At 35.1% G+C, this 21,758-nt stretch overlaps 1 protein-coding gene across 5 annotated transcripts in view; it reads right to left on the reverse strand.

Annotated features, from left to right (window-relative positions):
- LOC106050162 (purine nucleoside phosphorylase-like) overlaps nt 1–21,758 on the reverse strand; it is a 36,285-nt gene that overhangs the window by 2,644 nt on the left and 11,883 nt on the right. Inside the window, exons 5-11 of one of the 5 annotated variants that reach the window (XM_056023917.1) lie at nt 21,594–21,612; nt 21,025–21,095; nt 4,212–4,256; nt 3,494–3,663; nt 2,315–2,418; nt 1,976–2,151; nt 191–381 (exon numbers count right to left, since the gene is read on the reverse strand). In XM_056023917.1, the coding sequence (XP_055879892.1) occupies nt 191–381; nt 1,976–2,151; nt 2,315–2,418; nt 3,494–3,663; nt 4,212–4,246 (676 nt within the window). In that variant the 5' untranslated portion in view covers nt 4,247–4,256; nt 21,025–21,095; nt 21,594–21,612. Of the gene's footprint in view, nt 1–190; nt 382–1,975; nt 2,152–2,314; nt 2,419–3,493; nt 3,664–4,211; nt 4,327–5,853; nt 5,977–6,358; nt 6,655–21,024; nt 21,096–21,593; nt 21,613–21,758 lie in introns of those variants that run through there. The other 4 variants (XM_056023914.1, XM_056023916.1, XM_056023915.1 and 1 more) reach the window with 4 other exon arrangements.

A 21,758-nucleotide genomic window follows, 5' to 3' on the forward strand; every position in this document is an offset into this window, starting at 1 on the left:
AAAATTTCAAGGAAAGGCAAAGAAAGAAGGGCAAAGCATCAACTTAGAAGAAAAATGGCTGACATAATCAGATAAAGAAAAGACAGAATTTTAGTTGGTTGTTCAATATATGTTCAGATTTTTAAAAAAAAAAGTAACTAAAATAAATAAATTTATTTAAATCTGACAACACAACAACTTTTTTGTTTACCAACAGCATCAGCTCCAAACATGCGTAAGACTCTGGCTTCAGCGGCTGATGAGAACGTAGGTCCACCAATCATGATGTAGATACCCTCTCTCATAATGCTACCATGACCAAGCTCAGTAGCTATTTGCAGAAATTTTTTCCCTAATTCTACATCATATGCACCATTAGTAGCCACAAATCTTGGACCGAACCTTTTGAAATAATTTAAATTTTATAGCAATATTACTATTGTTTAATTTATTATATATCTATTAAATCATATATTAATTATATCATAATTTATGTGAAAATATAATGTACAGTTCTCTAAATATAATAATTGTTCATGGAGTCTGTGAATATCTAATTGTTCATGGCACACAAGATTCAATGTTCACTTATCTCTGTGACCAAGGGTAATAAGGTCACTGTATAGCCATCAACAATCATTCCTCAAGGAATGTTAAAGGAAAACTCTGATGGTTTTGACAATTTTTGATATAATATGTGTTTTGACTTATAGATAATGAATATATTCTTCTTTTTTTTTTATTTGCAAGAATAACTTAGTAATTGATGTTTTTGTGACATAATTTTTCTGCGCATCCAAAACGGTCAGATTTTCACTGAATTTCTGTGTGACATCATGAGTGTGCACTCAAATCCTATAGATAGGGAGGCGAAAAAAAAAATATCTTTGCTAAAAAATTTTTTCGTTAGTACATCATTAAAATACCTTAAAAGAAATTTCTAATGGTGTATAAATTATGACTGTATGTTTGACAGTAAGAAAGTTATGATTTTTTTGTGCCGTTTTGACCTAACATTGGTTGACATGGAAAAAGTGATGAGAGAGCTTGTCGCTGGCACAGCCGGCGAGACACACCCCCAAGGTCAAAAGTTAAATAAGAAATTTAATAGTAGATCTAGTATTCGTAGTAAATTTCTAGCCCACAAATCTGATTTCAATTATATTTATGAACTTCAGTTGTTTAAAATGTCTCAGTAGTATCATTAATTGAATTCTTTGGCCTGGAAATCCAATGTATTGTTGGTACTGCACCTGGTATTAAATTCAATTTTTTTCAAATCCCATTTCCACAGCAATGAAGTTGCTGAAACAGCTTCTCTCAAAATGGTTTGAGCATAAACAGGAATTAGCTAATGCCTTGGTAAAATATTTGCTCTTCAGGCGAATAATTTTTTCCTATTTTCCCTTTAAAACTTCATCTTGGAAACAAATGAAAAGAGACAGTAATTTCTGTATCAGCATACTTGCTGATTTTATCTTTGTGATTGGAACTACTGCAACAAGCTGAAGAACAGTATTTCATTTTCTTCAAGTAGAAATAGAGGTTTAGATCTAGAATATTATTTATAAACAATGACCGATTATAAATCAACGTGGAGACTAGATCTAGCTGTGAAGAGTAACAATAAATGCGATCCGATAGATCTATATAGTTTATCGGTTATATAGGTCTAGATCTAAATTTAGCCAACGCAGTTGTGACATCACGTCTTTTAAAACTATAAACATCTCGCAGAACCCCATTTTTTTTTTTAGATGTGAAGAATTTTCTGTCTAATTTATTAAATATAAAATTTTCTGAGCATTTAAATAAAAAATGATATAATGTTTACTATTACAACTTTTTACGCAGAATTTAAATATGTCAATAACTAAAATTTGAAAAACTATCGGAGTTTCCCTAACTAACTGTTAGATCCAAATTTTTTTTCAAGACTTAAAAAAATTTTATGGCAGCTATAAAAATGAAACAAAATAATTCATAGTCCTGCTACCTTTCATCATTTTTGCCAATCAGAACGCACTCCCCAGTCAATCCAGGCAAATCAATGTGATCTTTCAAAATCATTATGTCGCCTGTCTTGTAGTCCTGATTTAGGCCACCTGCAGCATTGGTCAGCAGAAGCACTTCTATTCCCATAGCTTTCATGACTCGCACAGGCATGGCAACCTGTCAGTAAAAAGTTGATGAACAAATTCTATAAATGATTGGTGAAGCTTGATTAACAACAAAGCAATGAAGTGTGAAGTAATTGAAAGGGTACACAATTTTGTATTGACCTACTCATTAAATAACACTAAGTTCAATAATAGCAAGCATAAGAAAAACATACCTTCCACATTGGATAACCCTCATAATAATGAAATCTTCCCATCATAAGTAGAACTTCTTTACCCTTGATAGTTCCAAAAACAAACTTTCCTGAGTGTCCTTTTACTGTGGATGTAAAAACAAGATTCAGTCAAAAGTCGATCAAACTAATTCACTGAAAGAATATTATATTTTAAAAAATTACAAATATTTAAAAAAAATGAATAGTTGATAATGAAAGTATGAGGGAGGAAATAGTCCAAGACCTGAGTGTATGGAGACAGACTGTGCGTACTGGTATGATCCTCACAAAGAGCAAAAGAAATGAAGCTGCCTTAGTCAAGTGAAAGAAAAAGAAAGCTGCCCTATCAGCTAGCCCTAAAACATGCATACACATGCTAAAACTGTGGCAAATTCTGCCACTCCAGAATTGGCTTGATTAGTCACCCCAGATTCTGCCCCGTCTCAAGATGAAACCAAAACCAGTGGCTAATCCATTGTCTTCCGAGACAGAAGGAGCCGTTTATACAGTTGATAATTGTTATGGAGTATGTGTACAAGTTTCTGACATAATCAGCTAGGTGGATAATTCGGTTATATAGCTGAATAACCATGAGAAAGTCTGTCATAGTTGAGGTTTTAAATAGGGATGTGTAGCTGACAGGCTCAAACAGCTTGGCTACCTATTATTCCTATCAAGGAGGCTTGGCAACCTATCAGGGCTAGAGTTTGACACCCAATTGTGTGCTGCAAGCTGTCTAAAGGTCACTGGCTCACAATTTTTCCTCTGGGTTGACTACTGAAGCCTATCTGATATACAGATGCAAAGCAGCAGAAGTTTGAGTTTGGGCATGGCTGGCTCATTTGCCTTCGCTGCCCACCCACCTAGGCTGTGAATATACTGTTAATAAAAGTTAGGTTCATTTTGTTAAAAAAGAAGTTTGTTAATGCTTTATTGAAGTTCTGCATTAAAAATATAATACCAACGGTTAAATTGTACTAGCTGTCTGGAGCTACAAACCAATGAGTATCAACAATAATTAAGAAATTATTAACTTTACGTGACCCATCCTGATTAGAGAAGTCTCAAGTTAAGTGAGAAAAATGGTAAAATAATCAAATGCCAAACTTTGCAACTTAAAACTTTTAGAGTAAGCTTAAGGACGTTTCAAGCATTGTAATCTTAAGTAGATCATAGTACCTGTGCTAACAGGAAAGCCTTTTATTGTGTCGTAAGAAACTGTGATTGGATTTTCAACAATATCTGCTATACCACCAAGTCCTGTACCACAGATAATTCCTATTTTGGGTCGCAGTTCAGTATTTTTCAAAATAGACTGAGCCATATTCTGGATATCTTCATAAGTGTACCTTTGGACAACATAGAAATTATTAAACATAAAATGGGAAACAAACCAAATTATGTCAATGAAATTTAATTATCTTAAGTTAAAGCAAATGTTTCCAACCCACAGTTTGGTTATATCTAATTTATATGCCTTTAAAAATGTATTGTGGAACCATCTTTGTGACATTAAATAAAACCCTGTTATGTTTACACAAAAAAAACACCATAAAAAGAAAATTTATGTATAAAAAAAACGACAAGGAAAAAAAAAAGAAAATTATATTTTGAATATAAAGTTTAGTTTAGGGATTAATAACAAGAAAACATTTAAAGATACAAGACTGGCAGGAGGAGATCTACAAAACAAGTGGGTTAGTAAAGGTGTAACTAAGATTGAAGACGACTTCATCAAGTATAGCCAATATATTCTGAATCTGCAGTTTTTATATTAGTTTCATGAATAATTTTGAATGAGAACTGGCCCAAAAGATTTATGTCAAACTATTATAAATAAAAATATTTAGTGAAGCAAGCACACAGTTTATGGATATTAAAGATGCTAAAAACTTACCCAATGACTGATAAGTCTGTGTTTATAGCTGCCATTCTTTGCTTTCTACAAAGAAGAGTACTAATCAATTCAAACTAAATGGGACAGAAATCTATAAGCAAAAAGGGGGATGAAGCTGAAAAAAATGTATTATCGTATGTTTAGTCTTTAAAAAAAAAAAAAAGATCTTTCAATGTTTTTCAAGACTCTAATGTCAAAAAATACAAACAGCTTTTACCCAGCATCATTAAATACATAATTTATTTTCTCACTTATATATATATCTAAGTGAAATAATAATAATAAAAAAAAGCAATACCATACTATCAAACTTTAATTTAAATGCACTAGAAAATAAAAAAATAACTATTAATCTAGAACTCTGTTACAACAGATGTCAAGGAAATAATTTCATTACCAATATTTTATTAAATAATTGGTGTTTTTTTTTTTCATTGATTCATTTTTTGTTTGGTATATTGAATAATTGTGCAAAGTTTCAACTTGATCAGAGAATGGGAAGTGGGAGAAAAAAATGTTCAACCTTTTATCAGCAGAACAACAACAGACAGAAAGATAAATAGACAGACAGAGTGAGTTGATATAAGCTTTGAAAAAAAATTGGGGAAAGGTTGGGTCTGTTTGCTATTAGAAGATTAAAAATGATTTGCTAAAATTTGATTAGATCTTCTAATTGCCAATGTTAAGAATATAATATATATTAATATGTGCAAAATGAATACACACTTTAGGTAACAAATAAAGAAACATAATAAGCAACAACTATTTTTCTTGTGACTGTCCAGTAAATTAGACAAATTATTTCATTTTACTTTTCAGAAATTATGTAACATGAGTTGTACATTTTAAAATGTTTTTGAATTTAGCAAATAAGTAAATAACAGCTTCAAGTCCCCTAAAACATGTTTTGACAAATTTTCTTAACAAGGAAGTTTTTTTTTTAATGATCCAATGTACAGTGTTTGTCAACTGAATACACCAGTGATGTTGTCAGTGACCTGTCTAAATTGAAGTGGTAAAAAATCTGGTATTTTTAGATAGCCTATCTATAAACAAAAGTTTTATGAATAAACTAAGCTATGGAACAGTCATACTGACCAACTTTGGTATAGCTCAGATATTTTTAAGTCACTGTGCAGGGGGATAGACCAAATCTCATAGAAAAAACAATATTATAACTACTGAAGAAGACATTTCACACATTATTCAGACCAAGTGCTTAAAACCACATTGGAAAAATGAAATGTATTGTTTCCTATTTTTTCACCACATATTGACCACAAATATATAACTATTAGATGATGACATATCTATTGACTTCACTGGCTGCTGAGGATGGTTGTCATCCACTTTGTGAACATTATTAACCATTTTTTTTTTAAAGATGAGTATGTCCTACAGCTGTACCAAAGCCATTCTTTGATTTATAAAAAAAAAAATTGGTCTAGATGATCTAAAAATTTATGGATTTAGTTATTTACAGATTGATAGATCGTTGGTTCAATTAATTGGTGGCCCTATAAGTGTGTATTTGACTATAAATAGAACACTTCATAGCAATGAAAGAGAAATACAGAAAATAGCCATCTTTGCCATCTTCAATGAGTTAAATTTATTATTGCAAGCATCAAGTGCAAAATACCTCAATTTTTCAGAAAAGATATGATCCTTACAAATGAAATTTCAGCTTCCTCAAAGAAAATTTAGTTATATGTTGCAAACCTTATCTGGTTTGTATGAAGAAATTGACATTGAACCTGTGATAATTTCTATCAAATAACAACCATACTTGTGAACAAAAATTCATCATACTTTCCAGTCTACCTGACATCCCATTTGGGATTGCAAGAAGTCCATTCTGTCTAAATTGAAGATGTTCTGGAAACATCTCAGGACGAGGTATTGAACTAATTAATAGCAATGCATTAAAAAGATTTTTCGATACATAAATAATTACTAACATTAATAATACTAATAATATAATAATAGTAATAATACTAGGACTAGATTTCTTGTTTCTAGTTACTAGATCTATATAGATCTAAATCTAATTATAACTTTCACTCAATCACTGCACTCTGTGACACTATTATCTACTGACTAGTGACACAGTCTCACACTCCTCTGACAGACTCTGTCCAGATTACCTTTCTTCAAAACGAAGATTTTCGGAAGATCTAAATTTCCAATCTAGACTAGACCTAGTCATGTATCCTGGTCCTGGGTGTAAGTAAGGGTGTAAGCTAAGTAAGATTAACTTTTAAAAATAATGTGTGGAAAAATAATCTTTAGAATCTAGACTGTAGCAGACTAGATCTATTTTCCGTTTGCTTGCACGGCTTGGTTATCGGTAGGTTGAAAAAAAATATAGCACTGGCATGGAAAAAAAAACCCAAATACATGTAATCCTTGAAAGGGTCACAAACTCTCTAGCTTGTAGATCTAGGTCATGTAAGACATACCGGTACTAAATATTAATATATATAGAGAGAGAGACTCTGTCTAGATCAGGGGTTCTCAACCTGTGAATCGCGACCCCTTTGGGGGTCGATTGACGATTTGCCAGGGGTCGCCTAAGACCATCGAAAAAAAAAAATGAATTGTTTTTGTCTATTCTTCTGTTGCTGTATGTGTGTTTGTGGGGGGGGGGGGGTCGCGGTAGAGTGGGGGATTGTAAAAAAGGGGTCGCCGAGCCTAAAAGGTTGAGAACCGCTGGTCTAGATCTACGTTTACTAGCTCTAGATCAGTGGTTCCCAAACTTTTTTGTCTCGTAGACCCCTTGCCATGTTTTTAAGTTTTCGGTAGACCCCCCAGCATTTTTTTTTAAATTCATTAACTTCAGATATGCTTTTCTCACTGATTACTATGCGATATATATTTATTGATGACATTCAAAGCAAAATAAAATTTAATATGCATTACAAGAAGTAACTAAACAACAACAACAACAACAAAACGCCTATTGGTGGGCAGCTTTGATAATAAAATGTCAATCTTGGGCTTCAATTTAGTTCGGGTTAACATTCTATCTTCTCGATTAGATGATGTCTGACTGATTTAAATTTGGAAAGTAAGAAAATTTATCATTGTCATTGTATGCTTCATTAATTTAATCCTCACATGAAACACTGAAATTATGCCTTCGTGTTGATCAAATTTAGGTTATCACATTGTAGCTGCAAGTTAACCTCATTCAATTTATGAAACAAGTTTGTGAAATAGACTATGTCCGATTCCTGTTTAATTTCTGTGTTTTAAAATAGGATCTTAGCAACTAAGAACTCAGAAAAAATAGTGTCAAAGATAAGCCTTTCGAAAACTATCATACTTCAGTGTGAAGGAGCAATTGATCAAAATTTCAGGCATAAAGCAATTCTTTATGAATTTCTTGATTCATAACAAAAATATAATAATACCACTACAATATCAGGCAAGGTTAACTAGTCCAGCTTTTTAAAAAAGTAAATCGTAATAACCATTCATTGTCCAAAACTCATTTCACCATTATACCTTTGAACTGTATTGTTGCTTAGAGGAATTTTTAATGATATCAGATATAGGATTGTGTAAAACAGATTGTAAAACCTCTTCAATGGTTGGCAAAGTCAATATTTTGCTTATAGTGTGCAGTTTTTTAGAGTTTGATATAAGCCTAAGTAAATATATTGTAAGACGCTCACAAACCTATACTCCCCTATAATGTTTAATCAACATTCTTCTACTGTGGCTTAATTCTGAATTTAAAAGTTTTTAAAAGTATTTCCAATCTTAATCTATTTATTTCATGTTGACTTTTCTCGATGTTCCAGCTTCGATGGTTTCATAGCGACATAGCTTCAAACTTTGTTACATAAAAATAAAGAACAAATGCAATAGTTGTTCAACAAAGAAAGAATGAAGCCAAATTTTTAATAACCAACAATTTACGGTCAACATTTTATTTTATAGACTCGGCCATGTAAATTATTACTTTCATGTAGACACAATTAAGGTATTTAAAATAATAGGCCTACGTTAAAATTTTTAAATAAGAAAAAATCATTCCACTAACAGGGTTGAAATTCAAAGGATTAACTATGGTACAAATCATGTGTGAACGAGTCAATTTCATGAATGGTCATGCTTCAATGAGATCCGCCTTCGTAGACCTCCATTAACAGGCCATAGACCCCCAATTTATTTTTTCACTTCCGTAGACCCCTTGGAAGTCCTTGTAGACCCCTGGGGGTCTATATCATGGGCGTAGCCAGGATTTTTTTTCGGGTGGGGGGTGGGATTTTTTTATCTCCCCCCACCCCCGCGACCTCCCCCACCCCCCAGCGAAATTTTCTTTTTATATGTATTTATGTGTGTGTGTGTGTAAATAATCTTTATTGCATTCTGACTCTTCATTCTTTCGGAAGACGTTTATTGTGCCCTAGAATAGGTTCTTCCATGAGTTAGTGGAAAAAATGTAGATTCCCCGCAAATACTAGCAAGGGGGCCTGGGGGAGCGCTAGGAGCTCCCCCAGCGCGGGGCGAAGCCCCGCCGCCAAGCACTATTTCTGATATTGAAAGCCAACAAAATGCATATTCTGATGTATCTACAGTGCATTTTCCTGCTATTAAAAAGTTTTATTTGAAAAACCTAATGTGCTATTCTTACTGACTTAGACCCTCCCGTGCCGTTTGGCGCATTTGCTGTCAAGCTGTTTCCATAAAATTATAGATTCCCTACCATTACTAGCAATGGGGTCTGGGGAGCGCTAGCGTGGGGCGAAGCCCCGCCGCCAAGCACTATTTCTGGTATTGAAAGCCAACAAAATGCATATTCTTAGGTATCTAAAGTGCATTTTCCTGCTATTAAAAAGTTTTATTTAAAAAACCTAATGTGCTATTCTTACTGACTTACTGACCCTACGGCGCTGTTCGGAGCATTTGACGTCAAGCTGTTTCCATAAAAATCTGTCACTGGTAATGTCTAAAGCCTCTGCCCACCTGCCATGAGGACCTCAATGAATGAGTGGCGTCAAGTTGTAGGCCTACTAGGATATCATTGCAACTCTTCTTATGCGTAATCCATTTTGTCGGAGAACATGTCCCGCAAACCTCATGCGTCGCTCTCTCACAATCTTACTAAAGGGTCGACTCCCAGTTCGGCATAGGATTTCCTTGATTTAAACCCGATCTCTATAACGGACTTCTAAATTCTGTCTTAACCATCTTTGTTGAGCCACTGTACATTTAGTATTATTCAATTCCGGCAGATGACTATTCACTGCAGTTTATTAAGGGAGCCCTGCCACTGATAAAAATGTGTAACCACTCTTGAATACGCTCTTGGAATTAAGTGACTGTAGTTTGCTTTAGATTTTATATCCAAAAGAGAAGTTTTATCGTCAAAATCATCTGTTGGGGGTTTTCCACCTCGAAATGCTCTGTAGGGGATCTTAAACTCAAAACCATCTGGAGCGGTTTTAAACTTTAAACAAACGCTATCTGTAGAAGAGGGGTTTAAACTCAAAACCCCCGATTGGATTGGCTACGCTCAAATAATTTTAGTGTGTAATTTGCTTTTTTTTTTATATTGAAGAGGTATTTTTTAAACTCAAAACCCCTTTTGGCAACGCTCATAGCATTTTGAGTGCGTAATTTGCTTTTTTTTTCTTACACTGAAGATGTATTTTTTAGCCTCAAACTCCCCTGGCGGGGTGTTTAAACTCAAAACCCATTTGGCTGCGTTCATAGATTTTAGTGTGAGTAATTTGCTTTTATTTATATTGAAGAGGTACTTTTTAGCTTCAAACTCCTTTGGAGGGGAGTTTAATCTCAAAACCCCTTTGACTACACAAAAAACATTTTGAGTGTATAATTTGCTTTGTTTTTATTATTAAAGAGGTATTTTTTACCTTCAAACCCCGCTGAAGTGGGGTTTAAACTAAAAACTAAGTCAAAACCCATTTAGCTACGCTCATAACATTTTGAGTGCGTAATTAACTTTTTTTTATATTGAAGAGGGGGTTTATCGTAAATTTTGGAGGGGGTTTTAAAATCAAAATCTCCCTTAACTGTGCTCTTGGAATTAGGAGATTTTCGTTTGCATTTTTGTTTTGTTTTATAGAAGAGGGGGGGTTAACTGCAAAAACCCCAAGTAGGGGGTTTAAAACTCAAAACCCCTAGTAGGGGGTTTTAAACTCAAAACCCCTGGTAGGGGTTTTTAAACTCGAACCCCCCTGGTAGGGGGTTTTAAACTCAAAACCCCCTGGTAAGGGGTTTTAAACTCAAAACCCCATTGGTTGTGCTGGGGCAATTGATGGTTTAGTATTAAAATCTCACCTAAAATAAACAAAATCAAAGCAAAAAATCATTCACTAAATTCTGATCCCCCCCCCTCATATTTGAGGGGGATTTCATTTCGGGGGGGGGGGGGGGGGTTGAACCCCAAACCCCCCCCCCCCCCCCCTGGCTACGCCCATGGTCTATATAGACCACTTTGGGAATCACTGCTCTAGATCAATATTGATTCTAAATCCATATCTAGTATATCTACTCATGTGTAGATTCTTGTGGCAGATGATCCCATAACATTTGTTTTTCTCGTGCTAATTGTTAGACCATACTCTTTACAAGCCTCAGAGAAGCGGGACATTAGTGAGTGAAGCTCCTCTTGTGAGTGTGCCACTATCGCTGCATCGTCCGCGAATAGCATATCTCTTACGAGGGTTGTTCTGATTTTAGTTTTGACCCTCAGTCTGGCAATATTTAGAATTTTGCCATCAAATTTGGAATGGAGATAGATGCCTTCGGTGGATTTGTCAAACGCGTTGTGGATTAGCAGTGAAAATATTCAAACGAAGGTTGGGGCCATGGGCCAGGACACCTAGTATTGCGGTTTGTGCGCTGAACTGTCGTTTGGATTTATCGATAGTCCCGGGTTCAAACCCTCCCGCTCCCATACTCCGTCGTCCTGCTGGAGGTTTGTACTAGGAAGTAAACTATCTTCAACTCTAAAGGAACATCCGAAACATGTAAAATATCCTTGTTTAAGTCCGCTGTTTATACTGAAACTTTCGGAGCAGGCACCGTTGAACTGCACAGTAGCCATCGTATTTTGTGAAAGGAGACTATTACATTTAGCTGCTTGGGTGGACAGCCTATTATCTGTAAAATTTTAAAGAGGCCATCTTTGCTGACTAGATCGAAGGCCTTAGACAGGTCAATGATCGCATCCTTTGTTCTCTGCACTTTTCCTGAAGTTGACGGATGGAGAAAATCATGTCAATTGTGGATATCCCTGAGCGAAAGCCCCATTGTGATTCTGGATAGACCAGATCGGCGAGTTTTTGTAGCCTGGGAAGTATCGCTCGAGCAAAGACTTTGCCTACAATAGTTAGGAGAGAAATTCCCCTGTAATTGTTGCAGTCGCTTCTGTCACCTTTGTTCTTGTACAGGGAAACGATTTTAGCCTCCCGCAGAACTTGTGGCACAGCACCTTCTAGCTAACGTTTGTAGAGCAGTTCGTGTAGAGGTTTGATTAGTGTGGTTTTGCATTGGTTTAGAAGATTTTTTTTTGGGGGGGGGGGGGGGGAAACCATCTCATTCAGGGGCTTTGCCGGCAGCCATGTTGTCTATGGCTTTGTTGCGCTCTATTAGAGTGGGTACTTCGTCAAGCTCATTTATTGTGGGTAATTGGTTGATAGCGTTAAGGGCTGAGGCAGAGACTGAACATGTTGTGGCGTAGAGTTCAGAGTAATGTTCGACCCATCTGTGCATTAGTTGGCTCTTGTCTGTGATGATTTCCCCAGTGGTTGATTTAAGAGGTGCTGACTTGTTTTGGCAGGGTCCGAGAGCCTTTTTAATTTCATTCATACATCCCTCTTATGTTGCCTATTTTAGCTGCCAGCTGAATATTCTCACTGAGCTCTAACCAGTATTCATTCGCACAGATCCTTGCTGTCCTCTGCTTAGTTGTTTTAAAATCCATTGTTAGTGTTTTAGGTAAAAAACGAGAATGGTGCAGGATTTAGTTCACTATATTAGTTGTAAAAAAATGTTTGTCAAATAGTTTACACGTTTCGGATGTTCCCTCAGAGTTGAAGATAATCTACTTCCTAGTCCAAACCTCCCACAGGACGACGGGGGATGGGAGCGGGGAGGGTTTGAACACGGTACTATCGATAAGTCCAAACGACAGTCCAGATAATGGTAACATCATACTTTATAATAAAGTGATAAATTGACTTAAATTTTTTTTTTCAAATTTAATAGAAATAACGCTTATCTGCTACACAAGCTAATACATTTTGAACCGACAATCGCCAGAATCTATTCCAGTATATCTACAGCTGCAGAATTAACGGAGGTAAATACGAGTCCTCCTACTAAAGTGGAAATCATCAAGGTCATCAAAAGTGCAAAAAGATGATTTGCCGGTGGAAGCACTTTAAATGTAGACATCAAACCTCTGCTGAAATGCTACATCCGCTGCTTTGCGACTAAGAATAGGTCCCTACAATTTGGAAGCTAGGTTACTTAATCAAGTTACACAAGAAAGGTGACATTACACAATACAACAACTGGCGAGGAATATGTTACTGACAACACTTAGTAAGTTTTTAACTAAGAAAATACTGGAACGCCTAAAAGATGTCATGGACTAAAGACTAAGACCAGAACAGGCTAATTTCCGGAAGGAAAAATCATGTAATGACCAGATTACCATATTACGCATTATCCTACAACAATCCATTTAATGGAATCTCCTTTGCAGATGACCTTTGTGGAGTTTGAGAAAGCCTTGGACAGTATTGACTGAAACATAATTTGGAGGCCGATGTATCACTACGGAATTCCAACAAAGCTCACCAACATCATGAAACAGTTGTAGGCCTACTATGGCTCATCATGGCAAGTAATACAGAATGGTAAGCTGACCAATTCTTTTCAAGTAAATACAGAAGTAAGACAGGGATGCTTTCGTCCTTGATATTTTTGGTGGTGATGGATTGGGTCATAAGACAGTCTCAGAAAACAAAATACGGCATACAATGGACCCAAACACATCATCTGGAAGATCTGAATTTCGCCGACGACATGTCTCCTCTTTCATACACAACAAAGTGCTCAGACCAAATTGACAAGATGCTCGGAAGTAGCGAAGAAGATCGGACTTCTAATAAACAAAAAGAAGTTATGAGGATCACTATCAGATAAGAGAAGCCAATCATACCAAAGGGAGAGAACATACGCGATACGGAGCGTTTCACTTATCTGGGAAGTAGAGTTGTAAAGATGGTGGAACGTATGACGATTCAAAGCTAGGTCTTACCACACTTCAATCTGGCACTCCAAAGCACTGTCTTTAGAGAACAAGATCAGTATCTATAATACAAACATTAATAGCAATGAAACATTTAAACTGTTTTATAGCGGTGAAACATTTAAACTATTTGATAGCGGTGAAATATTTAAAGTATTTAGTAGCTGTGAATAATTCAAACTATTTAATGATGGGGAAACATTTAAACTATTTAGTAGGGTGAACAAATTAAATTCTTTAATAGCGGTGAACAGTTCAAACTATTTAGTAGCATTGAAACATAGGCCTATATATTTTTAATAGCGGTGAAACATTTAAATTATTTAATAGTGGTTAACCATTTAAATTATTTAATAGCGGTGAACAATTCAAATAATTTAATATAGTAGTGAACAATTCAAACTATTTTTAGCGGCAAAACATTCAAACTATTTAGTTTCAATGAAAAGTTCAAACTATTTAGTAGCGGTGAAACATTTAAATAATTTAATAGCCGTGAACAATTCAAACTTAGTAATAATGGTGAACAATTCATACTATTGAATGGCAATGAATATATTTTTTTTTAATTAACAGCGGTGAAACATTTAAATTATTTAATAGCGGTGAGCAATTCAAAATATTTAATAGCTGTGAAACTATTAAACTATTCAATTGTTTAATAGCGGTGAAACTATTCGACTGTTTAATAGCGGTGAAACTATTCAACTGTTTCATAGCGGTGAAACTATTCGACTGTTTCGTAGCGGTGAAACTATTCGACTGTTAGACAGCGGTGAAACTATTCGACTGTTTCATAGCGGTGAAACCAGTAAACTATTTTGTTGATTATCATGAACGAATAATAACAATACTCTGGATATAACTTATAAGACATGAAATCAGCTGTTTAATCTAACGCCATCTTGGTTGACAACAAACAGTTACAAAGGATGTTACTCCCAAACACCGAGTGGTGCAACCTATATAAAACACACATCAACAATTTAATCATCATCATCATCAAACTCCATTAGAGTGAGGGCTTGAGAGGCTCAAATCCTCTCTTGCAAAAGCCCTGGACAGAAACCCTGCTGTCTTGCGTAGTGCATAAATGTCGCCATACAGGTCGAGAATTTTGGGTTTCCCAGACCTGTCGAGACGGAGATCAGCAAGTCTGGGGCAGTCAAACAGAATATGAGGCACTAATTAATTAATTAGGCACTAAACTAATTAATAGCTATGAAACATTCAAACTATTTCAAGCAAAATGTTTACGGGCTTCGTCTCACTTGAACCCACGATAACTGAAAGTATGTCTGTAGGCTATTGTGCTTTAGAAATAAGAAGAATATTATCAACGGGAATTCGAGATTTCTGCGTGATTCTAAGAAGTAAAATATAAGAGATTTAAACAGAAACAAGAACTGAAACAATTTTTTTAGCGATTCTGTTAGTGGTCCATAATTTCTATTTATTTCTTGCAATGCTTCAATATTACAAGCAGTCTTTTCCAGTCCATTGACTTAATGATTTCTACATAAGTAGGTGCTCAAATGTTCATTTATGTCTATTTATTTATTCACCTCTTTACTGAATACAAAGAAACAGTTGAGTCGAGCGCAGTATATACAATTAAAGCAAAGTTTAAAATAAAAAAGTAAGTAACTAATTTCATTTTAACATGGTGATATTTTGTAATAGTATATTGCTCAAACCAGAGTTTTCACTATGTGGCTAATCAGGTAGTATTTTACCCCGAAACAGTCTAATTTATAGGGGAATCGATTGAGTAAATTTCGAAATACTCGTCCATAACACACGAAGAATGTTTTTTTTAAGCTGTTAGGGGAATTGCAATTGCGAGTCTATAGAAAACAATATATACACATAGAAAACATGGCCTACACAGTTACAAGCACAAAGTATCACATATTTTTCTGTATACTACTTAAATTTAAAAAGAAATACATAAAAATATATGAAAGTTCTCACACTTCTCAATTTATTATAATAATAGGCATAATAAGGCTTGTCTTCGAGTCCGACGATTAATGAGGAATGCAGTATTTACCGTGACTAACAACAGAAAACACATTTAACTTTTTTTTTTAGAAGTACGTTTGATCATAAAGACACTAAGAATCGGATAAAAAAAAATAGAACTGAAACAATCTTTTTATTCTAATTATGTGCATAAAATTGTGGTTATACATAATAACAATATTCTTGAAGACAAATTACAAGAATAGATTGTGTTTCAATATTGTCTAATCATTGACTGTCAGCGGAGTTATTTCCACGTCATAAAAGTTATCATCAAATGTAAACAATATAATCATTGCTGACATACGCAGATTTTTTTTCTTTTAGCCTACGTATAATGAATGTTGACAGGAAATGTAGACATCTTTTTTAAAATGGGGAGCAGACTAGCCATCAAGGATGACATCAGATTAGTGTGCTTCAGATTCATGACGAGTAGATGGGAGTCGTAGGCCTACTTTCCTGAGGCTCTTTCAGAGTTAACCTAAGCATTCTTAACTCCTTGCCAGGCAGCCATTATCATCGAGCAGGCCTACACGTAAAAATCGGGTTTTCTAACCACTAACATCATTAAGATCGGTATTATTCGGTATCACCCGTTGCCGTTAGCTGTGAACCCCGCCCCCCTTAATCAACTCCCCCCACCGAAAAACTATCGTTACTTTGTTTTTTGTCGAGCCATAATACAATGAGCTAATATATACATTGATATCATAATTGTACAACTCTAAAATGTCAAATTTTATTTTAAAAACTTCGTTTATTATGACATTTAATCAATAGTTATTAACTTAATATTAACATTAACTGAACACGTTTTCTTTATTATATTTACAAGACATTACTAAGACTTCTTTAGTCATCGTTTTGTTTTTAGAAATTTCTTGTGATTTCAATGACCCTTTTTTTCTATTAAAACATCAACAATTACTCCACAAATGAGAGCAAACACAACAGAAAGAAGTGTTTACAAACTTTGACTAGAGGTGCACAATTAGATAATAAAAATAATTTAAAAAAAAAAAGCTACGTTCGCCACCCCTTCCCCGTCAGTTCTTCTGGTGGAGAGACATTTGAGGCAGTAGAGCCTGTACGTTTGCAATGGGCTTTATCGACATACGTGTTCAGCAAGACGTGGCGAACCTGTTTAGTTCACACACATAAGACGTCTTGTGGCGAGCCTGTTTAGTTCACACACATAAGACGTCTTGTGGCGAGCCTGTTTAATTCACACACATAAGACGTCTTGTGGGGAGCCTGTTTAGTTCACACACATAAGACGTCTTGTGGCGAGCCTGTTTAGTTCACACACATAAGACGTCTTGTGGCGAGCCTGTTTAGTTCACACACATAAGACGATGTACTTTATTCAGGAGAAATGTGTCGGGTGCGACGTACAAAACAAAAGAAAGGTCGCAGAACCTGAGATGAACTCCGCCTTGTTTCAGAGCAGAAAGGACCACTCCTCCCGTAGTGCTCTGGTAATAAACTGCGTCCAAACCGGTCTAGTGAAATTACATATACTTCTCCACCCTAACTCTAGCAAGATATCTGGCAGTTTCCAAAGACTCTCCACAGTGACGTCACCACGGGCGTCGCAGTTTGGACAGAACAAAGCAATAGGACTACACTGCGTAATTATTGATTGCCATGCCCTCGCTAGCCGCCATGATGGATCGCCGCGATCCGGGTGACGCATTTGCTGCCTACCTACCTACTTATCCATCCATCCATCCATCCATCCATCCATCTATCTATCTATCTATCTATCTATCTGCCTACCTATCTATCTATCTACAAACCTACCTATTTGTCTGTCTGTCTTTCCATCTGTCTATCTATCAATCTATCTGTCTAGTCTTAACAATTTTGTGGTAAGACAATGTTATGCCCATATCAAGTTATAGATGTTATATAGCAGGCATGTAAAACACGGTGTTTGGGGGCCGCATGCGGTCCGCGACCACCTTGCATGCGGCCCGCTTGGCCACCTTAAAAATTATCAAAATAATGTTAAACTATTACGCTGGAAAATAAACGATGACTAGCTACTTGAATTGAAAAAAAGTAATTGATAAACAGAACACAGTGAAAGTCAGCTACATTTTATCAAACTTAATTACAAGCCATAGCAAATCATTAATGAATGTGATTTTATGAATGAGTGCGTCGTTAAAGCCGAAGTAATTTCTCCAGAAAAGGTGAAAACATTAAAAGAAATAGCGTTAGGAACTCTGTGGCAGATAGAATAAATGACATGTCAGTCAGCTTGCGTGAACAATTAAAGAACAAAATAGCTGATTTTGAATTATTTTCATTGGCTCTCGATGAGTCAACTGATGTAACGGGTTGGCTATATTCTTAAGGGCCTGTGACATTAATTTTGAGATACACGAAGAATTACATTTGGTAAAGCTAACTAATCTAACAACGGATGGCGCACCAACCATGAAATGAAATGGCTTTGATGTAAAGCTTCTTGCAAAATAAGAGAGACTGATGCTAATTTTAAATTTGCTCATTTTCAGTGCATCATTCACAAAGAAACATTCTGCGCACAGCAATTACAATTCCAACATGTCATAAGACCGTTTTCAGTCGCTCTCCATTTTATTCGTGCCAGTGATGCTTTCATCGCCAATGTTCAATTTGCTCCTGAAAATGCTGGTAATGTGCAACTAGAGCTGATAGAATAGCAGTCAGATTCTTTGTTGAAATCGAAGTATATAGAAGTGGCTGTGCCAAAATTTTAACTGTTATTTACCTGAACGGTACGTTGAATTGCGGAAATTTGCTGCTGGAATTCTTACTATGTTTGCAAGCACTTATCTCTGTGAGCAGTTCTTTTCCATAATGAAAGCTACAAATCACTTCACCGTTCGAGATTATCTGATCTAAATTTGTCGTCAGTGATGATAGTGTCAGTGACAAACAAACTTCCACCTGACATTAATAAACTTGTATCCCAGAAAATATGTCAAGGATCAGGACAAACAAAATAATGCGTAATCATAGTAATTTTTCATTACCAAATAGTACTAAAATTTAGCTAAGGAACAGGTATGCCATTAATTATTTTATTCTATTGTATTGTTTCCAATTTATATAAAACTAGTAGGCTATTTCGCAACTGATTTTTGCTGCGGCCCCTCAGGTCATAGTAAGCTTTTTATGTGGCCAATACACCTAAATGAATTTGACATGCCTGGTATATAGCATGGAACAACAATGGACACACACACACACACACACAAAGCTATCCAGTAATTAGTGTTGATAATTTTGCTTCGACCCGTCCACATATTTCTTGACCACATTCATGACAAGGCAGAGTCTTGTCTCTGTGAGCGCACTCGTAGCAGGCCATGTGACCACATTTATAGTAGACTACATCAGCATTTCTTCTCTGGCACTTTTTACATCGCATGGAAACTTCTAGTTAAATAAAAAAACAAACAATTGTTACATAAATAAAAATCATGTGTAATAATGCAATAATATCTAAATTGGGATAAGATTATTTTTTTTTTAGTTGGCAAAAAAAAAAAAAAAAAAAACATTGGTGAAAGAATCAAACTGAAAAGAAAATCTTAGAAAGATGAACAAAAAGTTGAACACCAGACTGAGTATCAAATTGAAACATCATATTCAACATTACGATACTGAAAATCAAATAAAATACAGAAGTATGCATCAAATTAAAAGCAATAATGAACATCAAATGTAACACAATATTAAATATAGATATTAAATACAATACTAAACATCAAATTAAATACAGTATTAAACATCAAATATAAAACAGTATAATAACAAAATATTAAATATCACATTAAATACAATACGAAACATCAAATTAAATACAATATTAAACATCAAATTAAACACAATATTAAAAGTCAAATTAAATACAATACTAAACATCAAATTAAAGATTACATTAAATATGGGAGGGGGGGGATGAGGCTAAAAGTCACAGGGGATGTCACTATAGCTCTACAGACCTAATTTCATGCTTAATTTTAAAGAAAATCGAAACTTTAAGTCGCGATACCAAAAAAAGATATACATGGTAAAATGAAATGGCTACCCTTACCACTCTCTATTCCCACCTAGAATTAGCGCGGGTCCTATGAAAGTGTGGGGCCCACTGCGGTCGCATAAGTGCGGAGCCCACTGCGGTCACCTTAGGCCGGCCCTGCAAAATAGCGGCGTATGCTACGCCGCCGGTCGACTAGTATTATATAATACAGACGTACTATAGGCTTCTACTTCTCTAGTTCAGTAAACCATCAAAGAATTGAACATTTTGACTTTTTAGCCCCAACTTCCACCTACACTACTGAACAACGATATTTAAAACAAAATGGAACACCAAATTGAAAAAAAAAAAAAAGACAAAAAAATAACACCCAAATGTAACATAAAATAGGAAACGCATTTTGGGTGTAAATTGATTCTATAGTTCCAAGGTTTCCAAACTCTTTTTTTAATTAAGTACCACTCAGTGAGAACTAGTAAAATGTAAGAAGGCTACTACTCAATGGCGTCACAAGGGTGGGTGTCACCCGGTGCGGGCCGCACACCCCGGACCCCCTACTAACGCCACTGCTACCACTGCCAATGAATTGTACATTTTTGTCCTCGTTCTTGGGGAGAAAAAAGTGATTATCTTATATGTTTGTATGTTTGTACCGCGTAGACCAATCTTGATTAAACTTGGCGTTAATGCTCCTTAGATACTAGCGGTGAAGCTGTATATATATATATATATATATATATATATATATATATATAAAGTAGCCCTACCACATGCTGAAGACCCTAAAAATAATAATTTAGAAGAACAACAAAACTATTGAAGAACGAAACTATTCAACAAATCGGGTAAACCCATTTTCACAGTATATTATACTATGAATACTTTTTTTTTTTAGCAAATCGGGAAAACCATTTAATGATTTTCGCATCATTTTAAAGTAGCTATGAATATGTCGACTAAACTGTAAACCTCATTTTCATAGTCTATTTTCATTTTCGTGTGAAATTTAAAAGTGTCATGGGTCATCTCGCCGTATTTGACCATAGTTTCTTCATGTTTTCTTTAATTAATGGACGCATAATCTACTATTGGTCTAACCAAGATTTAATATCATATTAGTTTCATGTTCTTGATACAAAGCTTATATCAACTCACTCTATCTGTCCGTCTGTCACACATTTGTAACATGCTATTTCTGCCACTTCACATTTACGTAGAAACTCTGTACGTTTATTCAAGAACACGAATAAATAAATACAAAAAAAAAAAAAAAAAACAATTAGCAAACTAAATAGAGGGAATTAATTTTTTTTTTTGACAGATTATTTTTAAATATATTTTCTTGTTTGTTTTCTTGTTTGATTATATCGACTTATAGATATCTACTAAAGTATCTCATGGTAGGAATTTACAACAATGTTAGGTTATAAAATAGCCATGCTACATACGAAACAATGGCTCAGCGCCTCTTCGCTGATTTTTCCAAGTGAACAGATAAACCATCATAGAGACTACTTTCCTGTGCAAAGTTAAAAGAGCCTATGATTAACAAACACATTTTGGTTGAAAAGGTCTCACACTAATATTAAAAAATAAAATCATCCGTAGGCCTAAACCCCCCCCCCCAAAAAAAAAATTGTCATTGGGGCAGAATCAGGGAATATCTAAATTCTTTTTGCACCCTGCGCTTGAAAAAAAAAATTACTTTCAAAAACCCTGCCAATGACACATAAGGACTGGATGATCTCCATTAGTGCCATTGGTAGATGGGGAGGCGTGCAATACAGTGCCAGAACTTCAGTCAAGTGGCTTTTTAAAATGTTAAAACTTAAGTCTAAAGGCTTATTAAATGTAAGAGATTATGTCCAGAGGCTTATTAAATAGTAAATCTTAGCTTATTACACAATTAAAGATATGAACTGTAACGCATAATGACTGAATTAAAAAAAAAAAAAGTCAGATTAATTAGTTAATATTTTCTTTACGTTAGAAAATTACATGTACAAAAAAATCTTACCATTCATCTGGTCACGAATCTGAAACAAAGCAGTAAACATATTTACACGAGTTTACTAAAGCAATAGACCCATGCCCGTCTTCAAAATAATTATGTTAAATTTGAGTATCAATAACTGTACACGTGCATACAGTGAGCTCTATATTATAGCTTTTTATTACTTCT

The sequence above is a fragment of the Biomphalaria glabrata genome, chromosome 3 (genome assembly GCF_947242115.1).
Source record: "Biomphalaria glabrata chromosome 3, xgBioGlab47.1, whole genome shotgun sequence".
In the NCBI taxonomy this organism is placed as follows: domain Eukaryota; kingdom Metazoa; phylum Mollusca; class Gastropoda; family Planorbidae; genus Biomphalaria; species Biomphalaria glabrata.